General features: G+C 46.4%; 1 protein-coding gene across 7 annotated transcripts in view; it reads right to left on the reverse strand.

Annotated features, from left to right (window-relative positions):
• LOC100502361 (callose synthase 3) overlaps positions 1–21,603 on the reverse strand; it is a 93,405-nt gene that overhangs the window by 19,174 nt on the left and 52,628 nt on the right. For 5 of the 7 annotated variants that reach the window (XM_020539334.2, XM_035962483.1, XM_035962485.1 and 2 more), the window contains 5 exons: positions 21,460–21,557; positions 21,291–21,375; positions 21,004–21,164; positions 20,796–20,919; positions 840–934 (listed from right to left, as the gene is read on the reverse strand). In XM_020539334.2, coding sequence (XP_020394923.1) covers positions 840–934; positions 20,796–20,919; positions 21,004–21,164; positions 21,291–21,375; positions 21,460–21,557 — 563 coding nt within the window. Of the gene's footprint in view, positions 1–839; positions 935–1,650; positions 1,750–20,795; positions 20,920–21,003; positions 21,165–21,290; positions 21,376–21,459; positions 21,558–21,603 lie in introns of all 7 variants that reach the window. The other 2 variants (XR_004852581.1, XM_020539330.1) reach the window with 1 other exon arrangement.

Below are 21,603 nucleotides of genomic sequence, written 5' to 3' on the forward strand. Positions count from 1 at the left end.
AGCTTTTGGGTGATATGGATGATGCTTGAAACTCAATACTGCAAATAATTTAACAGAAACAGCTGCATATGGTTATTACCTGAAATGGGCATTGTCCACAGGATGTGAAACATTAAGTTAGCAAAATCAGCATCCCACTGTTATGGCAAGTAGAGTGCCGAACAGATTAGATTGTTTTGTTAGGAAAATAGATTAGATTGGTTTGGTTTGTTAGGAAAGAGAGATTAGATTGGTTTGGTAGGATAAAGAAAGAGATAAGTTAGATTGATTTGGTTAAGATATTTCTTTAGGGTTCAAGTAAGGCTCTCTATATAAGGAGAGATGGCGAAAGGGCCTCTAGCTGAATTGGTTAGGTGGTCTGAGTAGCACTCCTCAGGTCCTGAGTATAAATCCTAGTGTGAGCGAATTTCAGGCTGAGGTTAAAAAAGGCCACTCACTGGTTCCCCTGGTTGTGTGCACACGAGATGGACTGACCTATGGGAGACGGATCCTCGTGTACGGGCTGGGCAGACTCAAAGCACGAGTAAAGATCTGGCCTATACGGGGCAGACCCTCTGCACCGGGGGGGGGCATGTTTCGTGACCTTTCTTGGTCGGGGCTCTGAATGCGCTTTTTCTTGATATAATACCATGGGGCCGGTCTTCCCCTACAGGCGAGTTTTTTTATATAAGAAGAGATGTATCAATCTAATCGAGCAAAAATTAGGAAGAAATCCTAACCAAATCAATCTAACTTATCTCTTTCCTAACAAACCAAATCAATCTAATTTGTCCGACACTCTACTTGCCATAACACCCACTTGGTAATATATGTACAAGCTTATAAAACAATATATGTACCTAAGGTGGTCGTCAAATATATCTCTTGTTACAACCTCCAGCATATCTTGAAAAATCTTTATTACAGCACTCCTGTCTTTCTCATCATTCTCCTTCTGGTATCATAAAAAAGGATAAGATTAAGATGAATTAGACCAGTGGAATCTAGGGAATAAACATGAAGATACGACAAATATTGGGTGATGCGATAACGGCAGATGTTTTGAAAAATATAATAGAATCTTAGAAATCCAATCATTATCTGTTAGATAGGCAGTTGGACCTAGAGCCTGGTATGTATATGGTTTGTGCAGCCTTGGACTCCCAAGTCTGGCGCACCTGTAGATTGACTTATATTAGGAATGGATATCGGTGGTTGGTTCTGTCCATGCCTATACATAAACATGTATTGTGTTCCCCTACAATAACTCTATTAGTTCTGCATACCAATCTTGCTTACATCATAAGCCAATCAAGGAAAAGATTGAATTTGAATGCTTCCTAAATGTATGCAACATGGGTCCAATATTATACAAAACAGCAACCTTATTTTTTCCCTAACATAGGTAGACATCATGCTAATCCCAGCCAGGTGTCTCTAGTATGCATTGTTGTACTGTTATGACAGGCGTGCAGTACCAAAGGAAGCAGAGGCCCACGGGGCATGCACAAGGAGAAGGCGATCAGGGTCCTTAACAGCCCAGCAGTAATTTAGGATCTATTTCCTTTTCAAAGTAGTTTCCTTTTATTTAGAGACAAGCTTCCTTTTATTCAGGGACAAGCTAGCATAAATAGGAGTAAGACGTGAGGAAGAATGGGAAAGAAGTATTACCCTAGTCGGCTTCCTTGTGGAGGCCGGAACCCTAGCCGCCACTGTTCTCCACGTCGTGATCACGCGTCTCGTCGTCCCTCTCGCCCAGTTCGTTCTTAACTGCCACCAGATGACCGATATAGCATGAGGGAGATCTCGGGTAGGAGTAGGAATCATCGGCTTCCACCATCTCGGGGCCGATCACCACCATTTCCCCACCATCTTCCACCACCCCTACCCCAACCCTCACGCTGGAATCCGTGGCCACAGTGGTCCACGAACTGTCCCGGTCGATGGCAGCTACGCAGGCTATTTTGCTGGGCTCCATGTACTCCCAGCCAGCACCAACACCCACCCTTCCCCCACCACAGTCGCCACTCTATGGTCTTCCAACCACCGGGGCGGTGACACAGGGAGTGCCCATACACCTGATGTCCATGTCGATGTCTGAAAGGGAAATGTGCCCTTGGGCCATTTCTAAGTATTTTGCTGATTGAGTGTCAACACAAGTGCTTAAATGAGAATCTATGCCCATGAATGGACAAAGTGCAAATCAAGAGCAAAGGTATGTTTCTAAGTCTTAGTACATTGGTTTTGTGTACTAATATACTTGTCTAAGTATCAGAAATAGAAAGAAGAAGAAAAGAGAAGAGTTGGTTGTGTACAGCCAAGAGGCTGGTTCGGTCTGGGGCACCGGACTGTCCGGTGGTGCACCGGACAGTGTCCGGTGCGCCAGACTGACTCGGGCGAACTGGCCGCTCTCGGGAATTCGCCGACGGCGTACGGCTAAAATTCACCGGACTGTCCGGTGTGCACCGGACTGTCCGGTGAGCCAACGGTCGGCCGGGCCAACGGTCGGCCGCGCGATCTGCGCGGGACACGTGGCCGAGCCAACGGTCGGAAGGGGGCACCGGACTGTCCGGTGTGCACCGGACATGTCCGGTGCGCCAACGGCTCCCGCATCTGCAACGGTCGGCTTCGCCATTTAAGGAAGGAAATCGGGCACCGGACAGTGTCCGGTGTGCACCGGACAGTGTCCGGTGTGCACCGGACAGTGTCCGGTGTGCACCGGACTGTCCGGTGCGCCCGACGACAGAAGGCAAGGATGGCCTTCCAGATTTGTTCTCAACGGCTCCTAGCTGCCTTGGGGCTATAAAAGGGACCCCTAGGCGCATGGAGGAGTACACCAAACAACCTTAGAGCAATCTTGATCATCCACACTCAGTCTTTGCGCATTCGTTTGTCATTTTCAGTGATTCGAGCTCCGTTCTAGTGAGAACTTTGAGATAGTCTTTTGAGCTCGATTCTTGGCCGTGTGTGTGCGCATTTTGCTGTGGATTTGTGTGTGTTGCTTCCCTTCCTTACTCTGTGATTCTTTGTGAACATCAAAAGTGTAAGGGCGAGAGGCTCCAAGTTGTGGAGATTCCTCGCGAACGGGATAAGAAAAGAAAAGCATAACACTGTGGTATTCAAGTTGATCATTGGATCACTTGAGAGGAGTTGAGTGCAACTCTCGTCCGTTGGGACGCCACAACGTGGAGTAGGCAAGTTTTGTACTTGGCCGAACCACGGGATAAATCACTGTGTCTTCTCTGTGTTGAATTCTTTGTGATTATCGTATTGTGCAAGACCTTCTCTCTAGCCACTTAGTGATTATTGTGCTAACACTTAATAAGTTTTTGTGGCTATAAGTTTAAGTTTCACAGGATCACCTATTCACCCCCCCCTCTAGGTGCTCTCAATTGGTATCGGAGCCGTTCTCTTCAAGAAAGGGACTAACCGCCCGAAGAGATGGATCCTAAAGGGAAGGGAATCGTGATCAACGACAAGGAGAAGGAGTCCTTCGTCAACGAGCCAAGGGATGACAAGTCCAACGACTCGGGCTCGGGCCACAAAAGAAAAGATGGGAGGAAGAAGAAGACAAGGCGCATCAAGGAAATTGTCTACTACGACAGCGACGAATCTTCCTCCTCCCAAAAGAACGACGACCACAACGACTACGAGAGAAAGAAACCGGTCAATTCGAACTTTTCTTTTGATTACTCTCGTATTCCTCAAAGTACTAATGCTCATTTATTATCTATTCCACTTGGTAAACCTCCTCATTTTGATGGAGAGGACTACGGATTTTGGAGTCACAAAATGCGTAGTCACTTGTTCTCTCTCCATCCTAGCATATGGGAGATTGTAGAGAGTGGAATGCACTTTGATAGTACGGATAGTCCCATATTTATTAATGAACAAATTCATAAAAATGCACAAGCTACTACTGTGTTGCTAGCCTCTTTGTGCAGGGACGAGTACCATAAGGTGAGCGGCTTGGACAATGCCAAGCAGATCTGGGACACCCTCAAGATCTCTCATGAGGGGAATGATATCACCTTGCTCACCAAGATGGAGTTGGTGGAAGGCGAACTTGGACGGTTCGCGATGATAAGGGGGGAGGAGCCGACGCAAACATACAACCGGCTCAAGACCCTTATCAACAAAATAAGGAGCTACGGGAGCACGCGATGGACGGACCACGACGTCGTCCGCCTAATGCTAAGGTCATTTACCGTTCTTGATCCTCATTTGGTGAACAATATACGTGAAAATCCCAGGTACACCAAGATGTCGCCCGAAGAAGTTCTTGGGAAATTCGTTAGTGGGCGAATGATGATCAAGGAGGCAAGGTACGTGGACGACGCCTTGAATGGTCCGATCAACGAGCCGCAACCCCTTGCTCTCAAGGCAACACGAAGCAAGGAGGCGCTACCTAGCAAGGTGGCACAGATTGAGGCGGCCGGACTTAATGATGAAGAGATGGCTCTCATCATCAAAAGATTCAAGACGGTGCTGAAAGGTCGCAAGGGACAGCCAAGCAAGACCAAAGCCAAGGGGAAGCGCTCATGCTTCAAATGTGGTAAGCTTAGTCATTTTATTGCTAACTGTCCCGACAATGATAGTGATCAGGACCAAGGGAACAAGAGGGAGAAAAAGAAGAACTATAAGAAGGCAAAGGGCGAGGCTCATCTTGGCAAGGAGTGGGATTCGGACTGCTCTTCGTCCGACTCCGACAATGAAGGACTCGCCGCTACTGCCTTCAACAAGTCATCCCTCTTCCCCAACGAGCGACACACTTGCCTCATGGCAAGGGAGAAGAAAGTAAGCACTCATAATACTAGTACTTATGCTTCTTCAAGTGAGGATGAGTCTAGTGATGATGATGAGATAGATTACTCATGCTTATTCAAGGGATTAGATAGAACCAAGGTAGACAAAATTAATGAATTGATTGATGCCTTGAATGATAGGAATATACTTCTAGAAAAGCAAGAGGATTTGTTGTATGAAGAACATGATAAATTTGTAGAAGCTCAGAAATCTCTTGCTCTAGAAATTAAGAGAAATGAAATGCTCTCTAGTGAACTATCTTCTTGTCATGAAACTATTGCTAAGTTAAAGAGTTTTAATGATGATTTAAATGCTAGACTAGAAGTAGCTAGTAAATCTAATTATTGTGAAGAAATTGTTGAAACTTGTAATAGGTGTAAAGATTTTGACATTGATGCTTGTAGTGAACATCTAGTTTCAATTTCCAAGCTTAATGATGAATTGGCTAGTCTTAATGCTCAACTTAAGACTAGCAAGAGTAATTTTCATAAGCTAAAATTTGCAAGGGATGCCTACACAATTGGTAGACACCCCTCAATTAAGGATGGACTTGGCTACAAGAGGGAAGCCAAGGACTTGACAAGCCATAAGGCTCCTATCTCCGCCAAGGAGAAAGGGAAGGCTCCTATGGCTAGTAGTGCTAAAAAGAACCATGCTTTTATGTACCATGATAGGAGACAAACTAGAAATGCTTATAGGAGTTATAATGCTTATGATGATTTTTGTTCTCATGCCATGTTTGCTTCTAGTTCTTCCTATACACATGGTAGAAATATGAGAAGTGCTATTCATCATGTGCCTAGAAAGAATATTATTCATGCTCCTAGAAAAGTAATGAATGAACCTTCTACAATATATCATGCTTTGAATGCTTCCTTTGCAATTTGTAGAAAGGATAGAAAGGTGATTGCTAGGAAATTAGGGGCAAAATGCAAGGGTGATAAAACTTGCATTTGGGTCCCTAAGACAATTGTGACTAACCTTGTAGGACCCAACAAGAGTTGGGTACCTAAGTCCCAAGCCTAAATTTGCCTTGCAGGTTTATGCATCCGGGGGTTCAAGCTGGATTATTGACAGCGGATGCACGAACCATATGACGGGGGAGAAGAAGATGTTCACCTCCTACGTCAAGAATAAGGATTCCCAAGATTCAATTATATTCGGTGATGGGAATCAAGGCAAGGTAAAAGGGTTAGGTAAAATTGCAATTTCTAATGAGCACTCCATCTCTAATGTGTTTTTAGTAGAGTCTCTTGGATATAATTTGTTATCTGTTAGTCAATTATGCAATATGGGATATAACTGTCTATTTACAAATGTAGATGTGTCTGTCTTTAGAAGAAGTGATGGTTCACTAGCTTTTAAGGGTGTATTAGACGGCAAGCTTTACTTAGTTGATTTTGCAAAAGAAGAGGCCGGTCTAGATACATGCTTAATTGCTAAGACTAGCATGGGCTGACTGTGGCATCGCCGCTTAGCACATGTGGGGATGAAGAACCTTCACAAGCTTCTAAAGGGAGAACACGTGATAGGTTTGACTAACGTACAATTCGAAAAAGATAGACCTTGTGCAGCTTGTCAAGCAGGTAAACAGGTGGGAGGAGCGCATCACATCAAGAATGTGATGACCACTTCAAGACCTCTGGAGCTGCTGCATATGGACCTCTTCGGACCCGTCGCCTATCTAAGCATAGGAGGAAGTAAGTATGGTCTAGTTATCGTTGATGACTTTTCCCGCTTCACTTGGGTGTTCTTTTTGCAGGATAAGTCTGAAACCCAAGGGACCCTCAAGCGCTTCCTCAGGAGAGCTCAAAATGAGTTTGAGCTCAAGGTAAAGAAGATAAGGAGTGACAATGGGTCCGAGTTCAAGAACCTTCAAGTGGAGGAGTTCCTTGAGGAGGAAGGGATCAAGCACGAGTTCTCCGCTCCCTACACACCACAGCAAAATGGTGTGGTAGAGAGGAAGAACAGGACGCTAATCGATATGGCGAGGACAATGCTTGGAGAATTCAAGACCCCCGAGCGTTTTTGGTCGGAAGCCGTGAACACGGCTTGCCACGCCATCAACCGGGTCTACCTTCATCGTCTCCTCAAGAAGACTTCGTATGAGCTACTAACCGGTAACAAACCCAATGTATCTTACTTTCGTGTATTTGGGAGCAGGTGCTACATTCTAGTGAAGAAGGGTAGAAATTCTAAATTTGCTCCCAAAGCTGTAGAAGGGTTTTTGTTAGGTTATGACTCAAATACAAAGGCGTATAGAGTCTTCAACAAATCATCGGGTTTGGTTGAAGTCTCTAGCGACGTTGTATTTGATGAGACTAATGGCTCTCCAAGAGAGCAAGTTGTTGATTGTGATGATATAGATGAAGAAGATGTTCCGACGGCCGCTATACGAACCATGGCGATTGGAGAAGTGCGACCACAGGAACAAGATGAACGAGATCGGAGGTATTCACGTGATGAGCTCTCCCGCTCCCAGCCCCTCTCCCTCCCCCAGCCCCTCTCCCTCTCCCCCTCACACCTCCACCAGCCTCTCGCCGGAATCCACTCCGGACCCGTCGACCAACTCTTCGGCCCCCACCCCCTCGGAGATTGCCCCCAGTCAGGCCAGTCGCCCGATCCCCCAGGAGGCAGGACGTTCTAAGTCCCAGAGATGGTGTGATGACGTTATTGATGGTGACTCATCGGGAGGATCCTCCTCTGCTTATCATTCCTATAAAGAAGCTCTCCTTCAACCTTCTGGTCATGGTGGTAACGCCCCTGCTCCCCCTCTTCCCCACTTGAAGACGAAAGCTGGTGACCAGTCAGAGGTGCAAGGGTCTTCTGCTGAAAGTCGACGTCGAAAGGAGGATGGCTGGCAGGTGGTTGAGCATAGGAGGCGCCACCTTCCTCGTCGAGGATCCATAGTGGATCTCCGAGGGAAGTGCTACAAGTGCCTTTCTACCTCCCACCTGGTAGCTTCCTGCCGACGTCCTACGAGGTGCTATCGCTGCTTCAAGTTTGGCCATCAAGCGGCAAGGTGCCCCTTGCCGGAAGCTGGGCGAAAGACAGTGTGGCAGCGGCTGGGCTCTGGTGGAGATCGTACTCCGGTGTGGCTGCGTTTGTCTGGAGTGGACAATTCTGGCCCAACGGTGATGGATCGTCCAGTCATTCAGCGCAAGGCCCCAGTCTGGCGAAGGCTTTCCCCTCCAGTGAACTCCCCATTAGTGGAAAAAGAAGCACAGGGTGGCATGCTTCTGCCTGTTGGACGTATGAAGAAGAAGAGAAGACGTTCTAAACGCGGGAAAGGCAGCTCGGGACTGCAGTCGGGCCCAAGTCAGCCGCATCCCAATCCCCCTGTTGCTGTCCAGAGCGCCTTGCCGCGGAAACCTTCCTGCGTATTGGAGTTTTCCACTGATTTGGCAAGAAAGGAAGCTGCTCTTCGGAGAGCCTTGTTTGTTTCGGTGGTTGGCACCAGGCCGATGGTTCGCGGGGATGAGGTGATTGAGGAATTGGCGCGAAGTTTCAGCATCAACCCTGATGATATGTCTATCCAGCAGGCCACGCCGGAAGATTTCCTACTATTCCTGCCTGATGAACACACAGCGACCCAAATTCTTAACGAAGGACGACCTTTCAGAGGCCCTGGATTTTCTCTCAATTTTAAAAGATGGACAAGATTCTCTCATGCCTCGACGACGTCTATGGCGGCACTGGTTGATATTGAGATTCGAGGAATTCCAGCTCATGCTTGGGATATCTCCACGGCAAAAATGTTACTACAGGATTCGTGCTGGGTTTTGGAATTGTTAAGGGATTCAGGAACAGCATTTCTGCTACGCGCCTGGTGTTTTGACCCAAAATATCTGCATTCAGAAATGGAACTTCATATCGTCGAGCCGGGCAGTGATGAGCAGAAGAAACGATGTTTGACATACAACATTTCCATGACAGTGTCATCGGTGCCCTTTCAGATGACCAATAGCACTGAAACTCTATCCCCTTCCTCTGACGATGGTCAGTTTGATGAAGGAAATGACAGTGATCCAGCTGACTCCCAGCAGCGCCGCCTTCCACCTCAGCCACCTAGGGAATCTGTTCACCTTCGGATAGGCGCCCAGTTTGTGTCTGGAAGGAGTAGGGCGCTGTGTTCGGTTGAGGAAGCTGAAAGGATGGGCTTAGGCGCCTCTTCGGGACTTAATGCACAACATTCAATGCGGCCCCTTGAAGATTGCCCGACCTGGGGAGATGAGATGGGAATGCAGCTGGTCTGTGGCGCCTCGGGTCCTTCCAGGCAGATATGTGGCGCCTTGGGTCCTTCCAGGCGGATATGCGGCCAGCCGTCCATTGATGCTTGCGTTGCCCAATTAAATAACGCACAGCTCGATGCTCGGGCCTGCTCCTTCATATCGGTGGAGAGATCCCAGGAGTCGCCTTCCCCTTCATGGAAGCAGTGTAGACAGTTGGCTAATGAGGCACGCGACCTTGGGGTCCGAGCTGCCTCCTTTAATGATGAAGAAAGAACCAAGGTGCCACTAGCTGTTGGGTCGCTGAATCAGTTGAGGTCAGCCTCGCCCCAGTACCATTTAGCTGCTGGGCCGCTGGAGGGGGACCGGACTGATTCGCCCCAAGCTACTGGGCCTTTGGGATTTACGGGTGAAGCACGCCAGGATGATCTTGTGGCTGAACCGGTGGATTGGGCTACGACGGACCTCACCCATCAAATGTGCATTTCTGAGACTGAGAGGACGACCTTGACTCTGGGCGATCATGTGGCTGCGGACAGCGGAAGGAAGTCCTCAACCGGGAATTTGCTACACCAATCCATTCACTGCACTACTGGCATTGAACAGCCAGGGATGCTACATATTAGGGGCCTTCAATCATCCAAAAAGCTGATGGTATACTCACGAAAAAGGTTCAACAGTAGGGACAAGTCTGGAAATATGAATGAAGAAGGGAGTGGGCCAATCGCTTCTGTACTGAGGATTGATACTGATGAAAATACAGTGTCCACGGTGCGAGAGGTCAGCCTAGCTGTTACTACTGATGGTAGTCAGTCAACTTCGCAAGAGACCCAAACAGGCAGTACGCAGCTCAAGAACAAACAATTCCTTAGCAAGCTCTCCAAAAAGATTTCAGGCCTCCTTGCAACACCAGAAGATCCCCCTTTTATGACGTCTAAAAATGCCCAAGTTGCAGAAATTATCCCACGCCGCAGCCGTCGAATTGCTGGCGTGGGAGTTGAATTTGACAACATGGATTTATCCTCAAGAACCACAAAGAAAGTTATGCAGGCCTTGAAAGTAATTGGGGATCCTGGGGCAGTCACCCAGCAAGCCAAAGAAGACTATCTGAAAGTATTCTCCACTGAACTTCCTATTTCACATATTGAAGCGCTGGCGTCCTTTTTTGGATGGGTGGTACCAGATGATCTCAAGGTGGGCAGCATTAGTGTTGGCATTAGTGCCTGTTGAGTTGTCCTGTAGAGGTCGCTGATGTAAGAGGTTTGTAATGGATCCAAAAAAAATCTTGAGCTGGAATGTAAGGGGTCTCAATTCTACATCTAGGCAATGTTCTGTTAGAACTTGCATTGATGCTTGTGGCGCAGACGTTATCTGTCTTCAGGAAACAAAAATGCAGGAAATTAACAGAGGAAAGGTGCTGGCTATTTTGGGAACAGATTTTGATCAGTATGTAATGCTGCCGTCCGAGGGTGCTAGGGGGGGAATTCTGATTTCCTGGAAAAAGCATATAAAGGTGACAGGGCTGAACAGAGTGGATTCTTATAGTATCTCCTTGCAATTCCAGAGAAATAATGGGCAGTCTTGGTGGCTGACTTGTGTCTATGGACCTCAAAGTAATTCTGAAAAGATCCTTTTTCTTCAAGAGTTAAGGCATTTCAGAAGCATCTGCTCTGAGCCTTGGGTAATAGTGGGAGACTTTAATCTCATCTACAAGGTTGAAGACAAGAATAATGATAATATTAATAGATCTATGATGGGTCGCTTCAGAAAATTTATCAATGATGTTGGTCTGATTGATACTCCCCTAATTGGTCGCAAATATACCTGGTCCAATCATCAATCTTCACCAACACTGGTCCGACTGGATAGAGTTCTCTGCACTACTGATTGGGAAGCGTTGTTCCCTAACCATCTCCTTCAAAGTGCTGCTTCAGAGGACTCAGATCATTGCCCACTGATTCTTGGACTTAACAGTATGTGTTCTGGCAAGCGTCGATTTCATTTCGAATCCTTTTGGCCAAAATTGGAAGGGTTCCAAGAGGTAGTTCTGGAAGCCTGGAATTCGGTTAATGAAAGAAGTTGCCCTTTCCTGACATTCGAACTGAAATTGAAATCAACTGCCAAGGCTCTGCAGAGATGGAGTGCTAAGAAGGTAGGCCATGTGTCCTCCCAGTTGGCACTTGCTAGAGAAATTCTTCATCAGCTGGAGATTGCCCAAGACTCTCGGCTCCTGTCTCCTTTGGAGGTTTGGCTCTTGAGAGGGCTTAAAAAACACTCCTTAGCCCTTGCCTCCCTCAAACGCACTATTGCCCGCCTACGGTCCAGAATCAGTTGGATAAAGGAGGGCGATGCCAACTCTAAGCTTTTCCATATGCATGCTAGGCACAGGCAAAGGAAGAACTTTGTTGCCAAGATTGTGTCAGGGATGAACACTTTCACTGATCACGGCGAGAAGGCTAGAGCAGTAGATGAGTTTTATTTCAAACTTTTGGGCTGCAAGGCGGACAGATCCTTGACTGTTGATTTGGATTACCTGGGTCTACCTTCTCATGACCTGACTGATTTAGATGCGCAGATTGATGAAAATGAGGTTCTGGAATCCATAATGCAACTACCTTCTGATAAGGCTCCGGGGCCTGATGGTTACACAGGCAGATTTTATAAAGTTTGTTGGCCAATTATCAAGACGGATGTGATGGCTGTTATTGCTGCAATTTGGTGCAGAAAATTCCAGCAGTTTGGAAGACTTAACACTGCATTTGTTACTCTTATCCCTAAGAAGGAGGGGGCTGAGGAAGTAAAAGACTTTCGACCTATCAGTCTGGTACACAGCATTGCTAAACTTGTCACCAAGTTGATGGCCAACAGATTGTCCCAACGACTGCATGATCTTGTTTCTCTTAGGCAGAGCGCCTTCATCAAGGGCCGTTTCATCCAAGACAACTTCATGCTGGTTCAGCAGACTGCCAGATTGCTTCACCAGCAAGGCCAACCGAGGGTTCTTTTGAAGCTTGACATCACTAAAGCCTTCGATTCTGTTTCTTGGCCTTTTTTGCTTGAAGTACTTCAGAGATTGGGTTTCGGGCAGATTTGGAGGGATATCTTAAGTGGCCTTTTAGCAACTTCCTCCACACAGGTTTTACTCAATGGAGTTCCGGGGAACACCATCCCCCACAAGAGAGGGCTGCGGCAAGGGGATCCCCTCTCCCCTATGCTTTTTATTTTAGTGATGGACATCCTTGGTTGCATTGTGGCCAAAGCTGATGAGGAGGGGCAGCTTGAGCCTCTCTCTTCCAAACCACTGCACCACAGAATTTCGCTATATGCTGATGACGCGGTTCTTTTTTTCCACCCAAGGGAGAGTGAAATTCATACTGTCCTAGGTATTCTGAATTTGTTTGGAGAAGCTTCAGGATTAAAAACTAATATTCAGAAAAGCAGTGTGTATCCAATCCGTTGTGGGCAGGATGAGCTGGACATCCTCAATGATTGGCTTCCTTGTGAACTTTCGTCTTTCCCATGCAAATATCTTGGTCTACCTTTGTCCTTAAAAAAGCTGTCCAATAATCAGCTGCAGCCCATTATTGACAAAGTGGCTGATCAACTTTCTGGGTGGAAAGCGGACCTCATGACACGGGCAGGTAGAAGAGTGCAGGTTCAGTACGTGATGACTGGCATGCTTATATATCTAGTCATGGCAGTTGACATTCCCACAGGCTCGCTCAAAGCTATCGACAAGATCAGAAAAGGATTTCTCTGGCGTGGGAGGAAAGAGGTCAGAGGAGGACATTGTTTAGTGGCTTGGGGAAGAGTTTGTAGACCTCTTGAAATTGGTGGACTTGGGATTTCTAGTCTTAAAGAACTAGGATGGGCCTTAAGAATGAGATGGTTGTGGCTGCGCAAAACGGATCCGGATAAGCCTTGGTCCTCATTGCCCATGCAGATATCCAACAAAATAAAGGCCTTTTTTTGCACCGCCCTGCTCACTGAAATTGGAAATGGGTCCTCAACCTTATTTTGGCTGGATCGTTGGGTCCACGGAAAGAATATTGAAGATATTGCTCCTCGACTGCTTGCAGCGGTACCAAAGAGAATTAGGAACAGCAGAACTGTGCTTGAGGCCTTGACAGACAGGAGATGGCTAACTGATATTCAAGGGGCCTTGACAGTAGGTGTCTTTGCCGATCTCCTAGATCTCTGGGATGAACTTCAAAGTGTCCAGCTTCATTCAGACAGGGAGGACAAACATATTTTCAGGTTCGCTAATGATGGAATTTATTCAGCGAAAGCAGCTTACAATGGCCTCTTCATCGGGTCGACCATGGCTAAGTATTGGGAACTAATTTGGAAAACCTGGTCCCCTCCCAAGTGTAAATTCTTTTTATGGCTTGCTGATCTTGGAAGGTGCTGGACAGCAGATCGTTTGCAGAAGAGAGGTCTTAGCCATCCTGACAAATGTGTCCTGTGTGACCAAGAGCAAGAAACCATAGATCACATTTTGGTGGGGTGTGTTTTTGCTAGGAGTTTTTGGTTTCAGCTGCTGGGACAGGTCAACTTATCTGCCTTTACTCCTGTGATGGGAGAAACTAAAATGATGGAGTGGTGGAGCAGAAGCAGTGAGCAGTTACAGGGGATTGCTAAAAAGGGATTCAATTCTTTGATTACCCTTGGGCTTTGGACTCTCTGGAACCACAGAAATGGATGTGTTTTTGATAGAGCTACACCTAGCATGGAGGGTGCTATCAGAAGAGCTGAAGAAGAAATTATTATTTGGAATTTTGCGGGGGCCAAACATCTTGCCCTTATTACAGCTCCCATTCCAGGTGTCATGTAGGGATCTAGGAGTGAGTTCAGTAGTTAACCTCACTAGGGAAGGGTGTTGGTTGGTTAAGTTTAGATTGTGGGGGTAGGTTGGTCTAGTTTGCTTTCTTTCTTCTCCTTTTTCTTTTTCTTTTTCTTTATATTTCTTTTTCTGTTGTGTTTGTAATTGGTCTAATTTTTAGACCCTTCTTCTTAATACAATGATACGCAGCTCTCCTGCGTGTTCGAAAAAAAAAAGATGAACGAGATCAACCTTCTTCCTCAACAACGGTGCATCCCCCACCTCAAGATGATGAACAGGTTCATCAAAAGGAGGCGTGTGATCAAGGGGGAGCACAAGATGTTCACGTGATGGAGGAAGAAGCGCAACCGGCACCTCCAACCCAAGTTCGAGCGATGATTCAAAGGGATCATCCCGTCGACCAAATTCTGGGTGACATTAGCAAGGGAGTAACTACTCGATCTCGATTAGTTAATTTTTGTGAGCATTACTCCTTTGTCTCTTCTATTGAGCCTTTCAGGGTAGAGGAGGCCTTGCTAGATCCGTATTGGGTATTGGCCATGCAGGAGGAACTCAACAACTTCAAGCGCAATGAAGTTTGGACACTGGTGCCTCGTCCCAAGCAAAATGTTGTGGGAACCAAGTGGGTGTTCCGCAACAAACAGGACGAGCACGGGGTGGTGACAAGGAATAAGGCTCGACTTGTGGCAAAAGGTTATGCTCAAGTCGCAGGTTTGGACTTTGAGGAGACGTTTGCTCCTGTGGCTAGGCTAGAATCAATTCGTATCTTGCTAGCATATGCCGCTCACCATTCTTTCAGGTTGTACCAAATGGATGTGAAGAGCGCTTTCCTCAACGGGCCAATCAAGGAGGAGGTGTACGTAGAGCAACCCCCTGGCTTCGAGGATGAACGGTACCCCGACCACGTGTGTAAGCTCTCTAAGGCGCTTTATGGACTTAAGCAAGCCCCAAGAGCATGGTATGAATGCCTTAGAGACTTTCTAATTGTTAATGCTTTCAAGGTTGGGAAAGCCGATCCAACTCTTTTCACTAAGACTTGTGACGGTGATCTTTTTGTGTGCCAAATTTATGTCGATGACATAATATTTGGTTCTACTAACCAAAAGTCTTGTGAAGAGTTCAGCAGGGTAATGACGCAGAAATTCGAGATGTCGATGATGGGCGAGTTGAACTACTTCCTTGGGTTTCAAGTGAAGCAACTCAAGGACGGCACCTTCATCTCCCAAACAAAGTATACGCAAGACTTGCTGAAGCGGTTTGGGATGAAGGACGCCAAGCCCGCAAAGACTCCGATGGGAACCGACGGACACACCGATCTCAACAAAGGAGGTAAGTCCGTTGATCAAAAAGCATACCGGTCAATGATAGGGTCTTTACTTTATTTATGTGCTAGTAGACCGGATATCATGCTTAGCGTATGCATGTGTGCTAGATTTCAATCCGATCCTAAGGAGTGTCACTTAGTGGCGGTGAAGCGAATTCTTAGATATTTGGTTGCTACGCCTTACTTCGGGCTCTGGTATCCAAAGGGGTCTACCTTTGACTTGGTTGGATACTCAGACTCCGACTATGCTGGATGTAAGGTCGATAGGAAGAGTACATCGGGGACGTGCCAATTCTTAGGAAGGTCCCTGGTGTCATGGAACTCTAAGAAACAAACCTCCGTTGCCCTATCCACCGCTGAGGCCGAGTACGTTGCCGCAGGACAGTGTTGCGCGCAACTACTTTGGATGAGGCAAACCCTCAGGGACTTTGGCTACAATCTGAGCAAAGTCCCACTCCTATGTGACAATGAGAGTGCAATCCGCATGGCGGAAAATCCTGTTGAACACAGCCGCACAAAGCACATAGACATCCGGCATCACTTTTTGAGAGACCACCAGCAAAAGGGAGATATCGAAGTGTTTCATGTTAGCACCGAGAACCAGCTAGCCGATATCTTTACCAAGCCTCTAGATGAGAAGACCTTTTGCAGGCTGCGTAGTGAGCTAAATGTCTTAGATTCGTGGAACTTGGATTGATTTATAGCATACTTGTGTTTATGCCTTTGATCATGTTCCTTCTGCATTTTGTTGCTTATTATGGTGCTCAAGTTGTACAAACACTCCCTGGACCTCACAAGTCCTGGTGCCAGTCATGCACATATTTAGGGGGAGATGTGTTACAACTTGACCCTTTGAGACTAACCGTTTGTTTGAGTTTGATTGTTTTAGTCTCAAAGAAGGATTGAAAGGGAAAAGGTGGACTTGGACCATGCAAGACTTCCACTGCACTCCGATGAAAAGAGTAACTTTTCCAAGTTCATCTTTAAACTCTTATTGCCTATTTTGCTCTTAATTGAAGAATTTGGTGAGGCAATGAGGTTAAAGGGCCAAGATTGATCCCGTTTTGGTGCTTGATGCCAAAGGGGGAGAAAATAAAGGCCAAAGCGATAAATGGATCAGCTACCACTTGAGATTTTGAAAATAGTAGAATAGAGCTTTTTGTTTTGACAAAACTCTTTTATTGTCTCTCTTGTCAAAAGTTGGCTTCTTGTGGGGAGAAGTGTTGATTATGGGAAAAAGGGGGAGTTTTTTTTGGAATCTTGAATCAATTTTCTTAGGAAAACCTCTCTTTATGTCTCTACAAGTGGATTTGACTTAGAGATAGGATTTTGAGTTTGATTTGCAAAAACAAACCAAGTGGTGGCAAAGGATGATCCATATATGCCAAATTGAATCAAAATAAATTTGAGTTTTCATTTGAAGTGATATTGCACTTGTTCTAGTTGCTTTATGTTGTGTTGGCATAAATCACCAAAAAGGGGGAGATTGAAAGGGAAATGTGCCCTTGGGCCATTTCTAAGTATTTTGATGATTGAGTGTCAACACAAGTGCTTAAATGAGAATCTATGCCCATGAATGGACAAAGTGCAAATCAAGAGCAAAGGTATGTTTCTAAGTCTTAGTACATTGGTTTTGTGTACTAATATACTTGTCTAAGTATCAGAAACAGAAAGAAGAAGAAAAGAGAAGAGTTGGCTGTGTACAGCCAAGAGGCTGGTTCGGTCTGGGGCACCGGACTGTCCGGTGGTGCACCGGACAGTGTCCGGTGCGCCAGACTGACTCGGGCGAACTGGCCGCTCTCGGGAATTCGCCGACGGCGTACGGCTAAAATTCACCGGACTGTCCGGTGTGCACCGGACTGTCCGGTGAGCCAACGGTCGGCCGGGCCAACGGTCGGCCGCGCGATCTGCGCGGGACACGTGGCCGAGCCAACGGTCGGAAGGGGGCACCGGACTGTCCGGTGTGCACCGGACATGTCCGGTGCGCCAACGGCTCCCGCATCTGCAACGGTCGGCTTCGCCATTTAAGGAAGGAAATCGGGCACCGGACAGTGTCCGGTGTGCACCGGACTGTCCGGTGCGCCCGACGACAGAAGGCAAGGATGGCCTTCCAGATTTGTTCTCAACGGCTCCTAGCTGCCTTGGGGCTATAAAAGGGACCCCTAGGCGCATGGAGGAGTACACCAAGCAACCTTAGAGCAATCTTGATCATCCACACTCAGTCTTTGCGCATTCGTTTGTCATTTTCAGTGATTCGAGCTCCGTTCTAGTGAGAACTTTGAGATAGTCTTTTGAGCTCGATTCTTGGCCGTGTGTGTGCGCATTTTGCTGTGGATTTGTGTGTGTTGCTTCCCTTCCTTACTCCGTGATTCTTTGTGAACATCAAAAGTGTAAGGGCGAGAGGCTCCAAGTTGTGGAGATTCCTCGCGAACGGGATAAGAAAAGAAAAGCATAACACTGTGGTATTCAAGTTGATCATTGGATCACTTGAGAGGAGTTGAGTGCAACTCTCGTCCGTTGGGACGCCACAACGTGGAGTAGGCAAGTTTTGTACTTGGCCGAACCACGGGATAAATCACTGTGTCTTCTCTGTGTTGAATTCTTTGTGATTATCGTATTGTGCAAGACCTTCTCTCTAGCCACTTAGTGATTATTGTGCTAACACTTAATAAGTTTTTGTGGCTATAAGTTTAAGTTTCACAGGATCACCTATTCACCCCCCCCCCCTCTAGGTGCTCTCAATGTCGCCATCCCCAATTCCATCATATGCGCTGGCGTCGATGGGTGCGCCGCAATATACGATGACGACACCTCAAGGGTGGTCGGGTTCCGTATGAGGGGGCCATGTCACAAGACACTGCGCCACCTCCGCTAGGACAAGGACCGAGCCTTGGGCCCCATACTCCCCGTTTCTACAAACATTACGATGGCACCGTCGACCTGCTCAATTGGATGAACCAATGTGAGCAGTTCTTCCGGGGCCAACACACCCCGACCTCAGACCGAACCAGGTTGGTGTCGTACCACCTCACTAGCCGCCTAGACATGGTACTATGCCCTCGAGCAGGACGAGGGCATGTCGACATGGGGACGCTTCCACGAGCTATGCACTTTGCGCTTCAGGACAGAAGGCAATCAAGGCCTCGTGTCGTGCATCGAACTGTCCGGTGCATCGAAGGCCTATCTAATGAAGGAGCAACGACTCCTTTGGCCCTTGGGGGCTATATAAGAGGCCCCTAGGCGCCTCTATCCGTACACCAAGCATACTTTGAACATCCTACGACACCGAGACACTGCGACCACGCTAGAGCTTTGATAGTTTGAGATTCGAGCAAGTGTTTGAGATGTAATTCCGTTGTGTTGTCTCTTGTGCTCCTCTCTCGAATTGTGTGCGTGTGTTGCTTTGATTTTGTCTCTTGTGTGTGTGTTTCTACTCCCCCTTACTCTTGTGGTTTACTTAAGATCAATTGTGTAAGGGTCAGAGACTCCAAATTGTGGAGATTCCTCACAACGGGAAAAAGTTAAGATAAGAAAGAGAATCGTGGTACTCAAGTTGATCAGTGGATCACTTGAGCGGGGTTGAGTGCAACCCTTGTCCATTGGGACACCACAACGTGGATTAGGCAAGCATTTTACGCTTGACCGAACCACGGGATAAATCGTTGTGTCACTTGTCTCTTTACCTTATAGCGAATCTACTCTTTACTCTTTCTAGTAGTTCACTTCACTTCATAATTGCCCTAAGTTTAATACTCACCTTGTGAGAGCAATTAAGTGAAAAAGTTCTCCTCACATCCTCTTCATTCGGACTTGGCTTTTGATTTCACTAATCAACGTCGACATCATGCATCGCCTCAAATTAGCCACTAATCCCCGCCCCACACTTTGGGTGATGGTAGCTAACGAGGAACGCGTGTCGTGCCAGGGCGTGGCATGGAACGTGGACTTCACGATCAAAGCCGAAGAATTCTGCGTCAACTGCTATGACAGAATAAGTCATGTGGTCTTGTGGAGGACTGCAGAGACAGCAACATCTCAGTCCTTTTGCTGCAGGGCATCTTAGTCCAAGGAGCATCTTAGTCTTTGCTACAGGGACAACATGTTGCAGGGACAATAGCATCTCTTTTCAGCCTTATGGAAGACAACAGTCTTTTGACTGCTCAAGGATAGCATCTGGACAACAGTCTTTTTGGCTGTCCTCCTTTAGCATCTAGAGGACAGCAGGAGTCTTTTGACTTTCCTCCTTTAGCATCTAGAGGACAACAAGACAGACTAGAGGACAACACATTTGTGTAGAGTGTAGTGCAGCCCCTAAGGCTATAAATATGTATCCCCAAGGCCCAACCCTTAGATAGGTATGGTAGAAGATGGATATAGACGAAGATATACTAAACAAGATGATTTAGTGTTTCAGCATGTTTTTGGTCTTAGTATATATAGAAAATTATAAAAATATAATCATTGACTTATGTTTGACTAGTCATGACTAGTCTGTCGTAGTCACGACTAATCTACTAGTCGGTAGTTGCACGACTCGAAAACATTGTTGCCCTATCATCTAACGCTCGTATATGGGCACCCGTGCTGACTCGTATATGGGCACACACGTAGACTGCACGCTCAGACACAAATGAGATTGGCCACGAAATCACATAACACACTTACCAAGCAACACATGCACCTATACTACTTAACACACCACACACTCGGTCCCCTCGGGGGAAATATCCCCGGTGCGACATCCGAATCGATCCAGACAGGAATCAAACCTACAGGGACACACTACCCACCGAGCAAACTCGGTCCCCTTGGGAGAAATATCCCCGGTGCGGCATCTGGATTGAACTAGACAGGAACCAAATCCAGGCGAGCGCACTCCCCACACCACACACTCGTTCCCCTCAGGGAAAATATCCCCGGTGCAACATCCGAATTGATCCAGATAGGAATCAATCCCAGGCAGGCACACTCGGTCCCCTCGGGAGAAATGTCCCCGATGCGACATCCAGATTGATCTAGATAGGAATCAAACCCGGGCGAGCGCACTCCCCATCGGGAGTCACATCCATCGCACTGCAAGAGCGTTCGCATGATGCTTTTTCATCGGTACTAGATTTGCACCATGGAAGCAGATTTGGAAAAGCTCTTGCAGAGAATAATAGATAGATGCTGGACAAAAGAACATCTTGCGAAGCGTGGCTTGCCACACCCTACTGTTTGCCCTCTTTGTGACCAAGCTAATGATATTGTCCAGCATATCTTGGTCTCATGTAATTTCTAGGTAGGTTTGGGTGGTCATTCTTCTCCTGCGTCGTTCAAGAAAATAAAATTTAGCTAGCTTTCATATGATATGCTTCATTGCTTCAAGACAACAGGTCGTGCTACCTTTTCTAGCACCTTTTGATGACATAATAACAGGTGGACATTTAGATCTCTCTATACTGATAGCTAGTTTCGTTGTTAGAGTATATTTGGTAGTTAGAATATTGTAATCTCATACTGCTATATGTATCTGGTGAGGGTCAACTAAAAGGGTCAATGCAAATATCTCACATGTTATACACAATCTATTACTATGTAGTTTGTCTAACATAAGTATATAGGTCATACATACCAAGTAGTTTACCAACTCAACAAACTTGAAGTAGAGATCTGGCAGGGCCCGCATGTTCAAATCTGCAATAACTTTGTCCTCAGAGATGCATTTTTCAACTTCTACAAATATCTTATTTATGACCCTGAAAGCAAATAAACAGCATCAAGTAGACCATGGATCGGTAAATTATTTCTTCAGAGTTTAATAGATGAAATATAGGAGGGACCTTTTCTCTGGTTCACCCTGTACAAGGCCATTGATGATATTCTTAAATGATGCATAACATTCCTCAATTGCACACTTAAAATAATAATCATTGTCAAGCCTCTTTCTCAGATCTCGGTCTTTGCCATTGCTATCTTTAGCCATGTCAACTGCTATCGGGATCTGACATTCATGATGTTAACAACAGGTCAACCCTTTTTAACTTGCAAACAATGTATGAATGAGCATTGCCTCTAACATGATGTAATACAAACAACAAAGCCATAAAATTTAAAAGCGGAAAATAACCTTGCTGGCAAGCAAAAATGGAGGCCACTGCACGACACCAAGGGTCCGATCAGACACATAAGGAACAAGTAGCAGCTCCTTCTCCCTATATCAAAAATTGTGGGCATCAACTTAGGTCAGCAAAAACAAATCAAGCTGGAAATTAAGTTTACCCATATAATCCAATCACCTATTGTCTATAAGATCTTCATCTCGAAAGCTGGTGACAATTTCATTCCACATTTGTGCGAACCTTGCTGCTATATTCTCCTTGTCAGCATGTTCCATCTGAAAAGTAGCATCAATAACAAAAAATATCCATAAAATTAGCAAT

The sequence above is a fragment of the Zea mays genome, chromosome 1, assembly GCF_902167145.1.
Source record: "Zea mays cultivar B73 chromosome 1, Zm-B73-REFERENCE-NAM-5.0, whole genome shotgun sequence".
In the NCBI taxonomy this organism is placed as follows: domain Eukaryota; kingdom Viridiplantae; phylum Streptophyta; class Magnoliopsida; order Poales; family Poaceae; genus Zea; species Zea mays.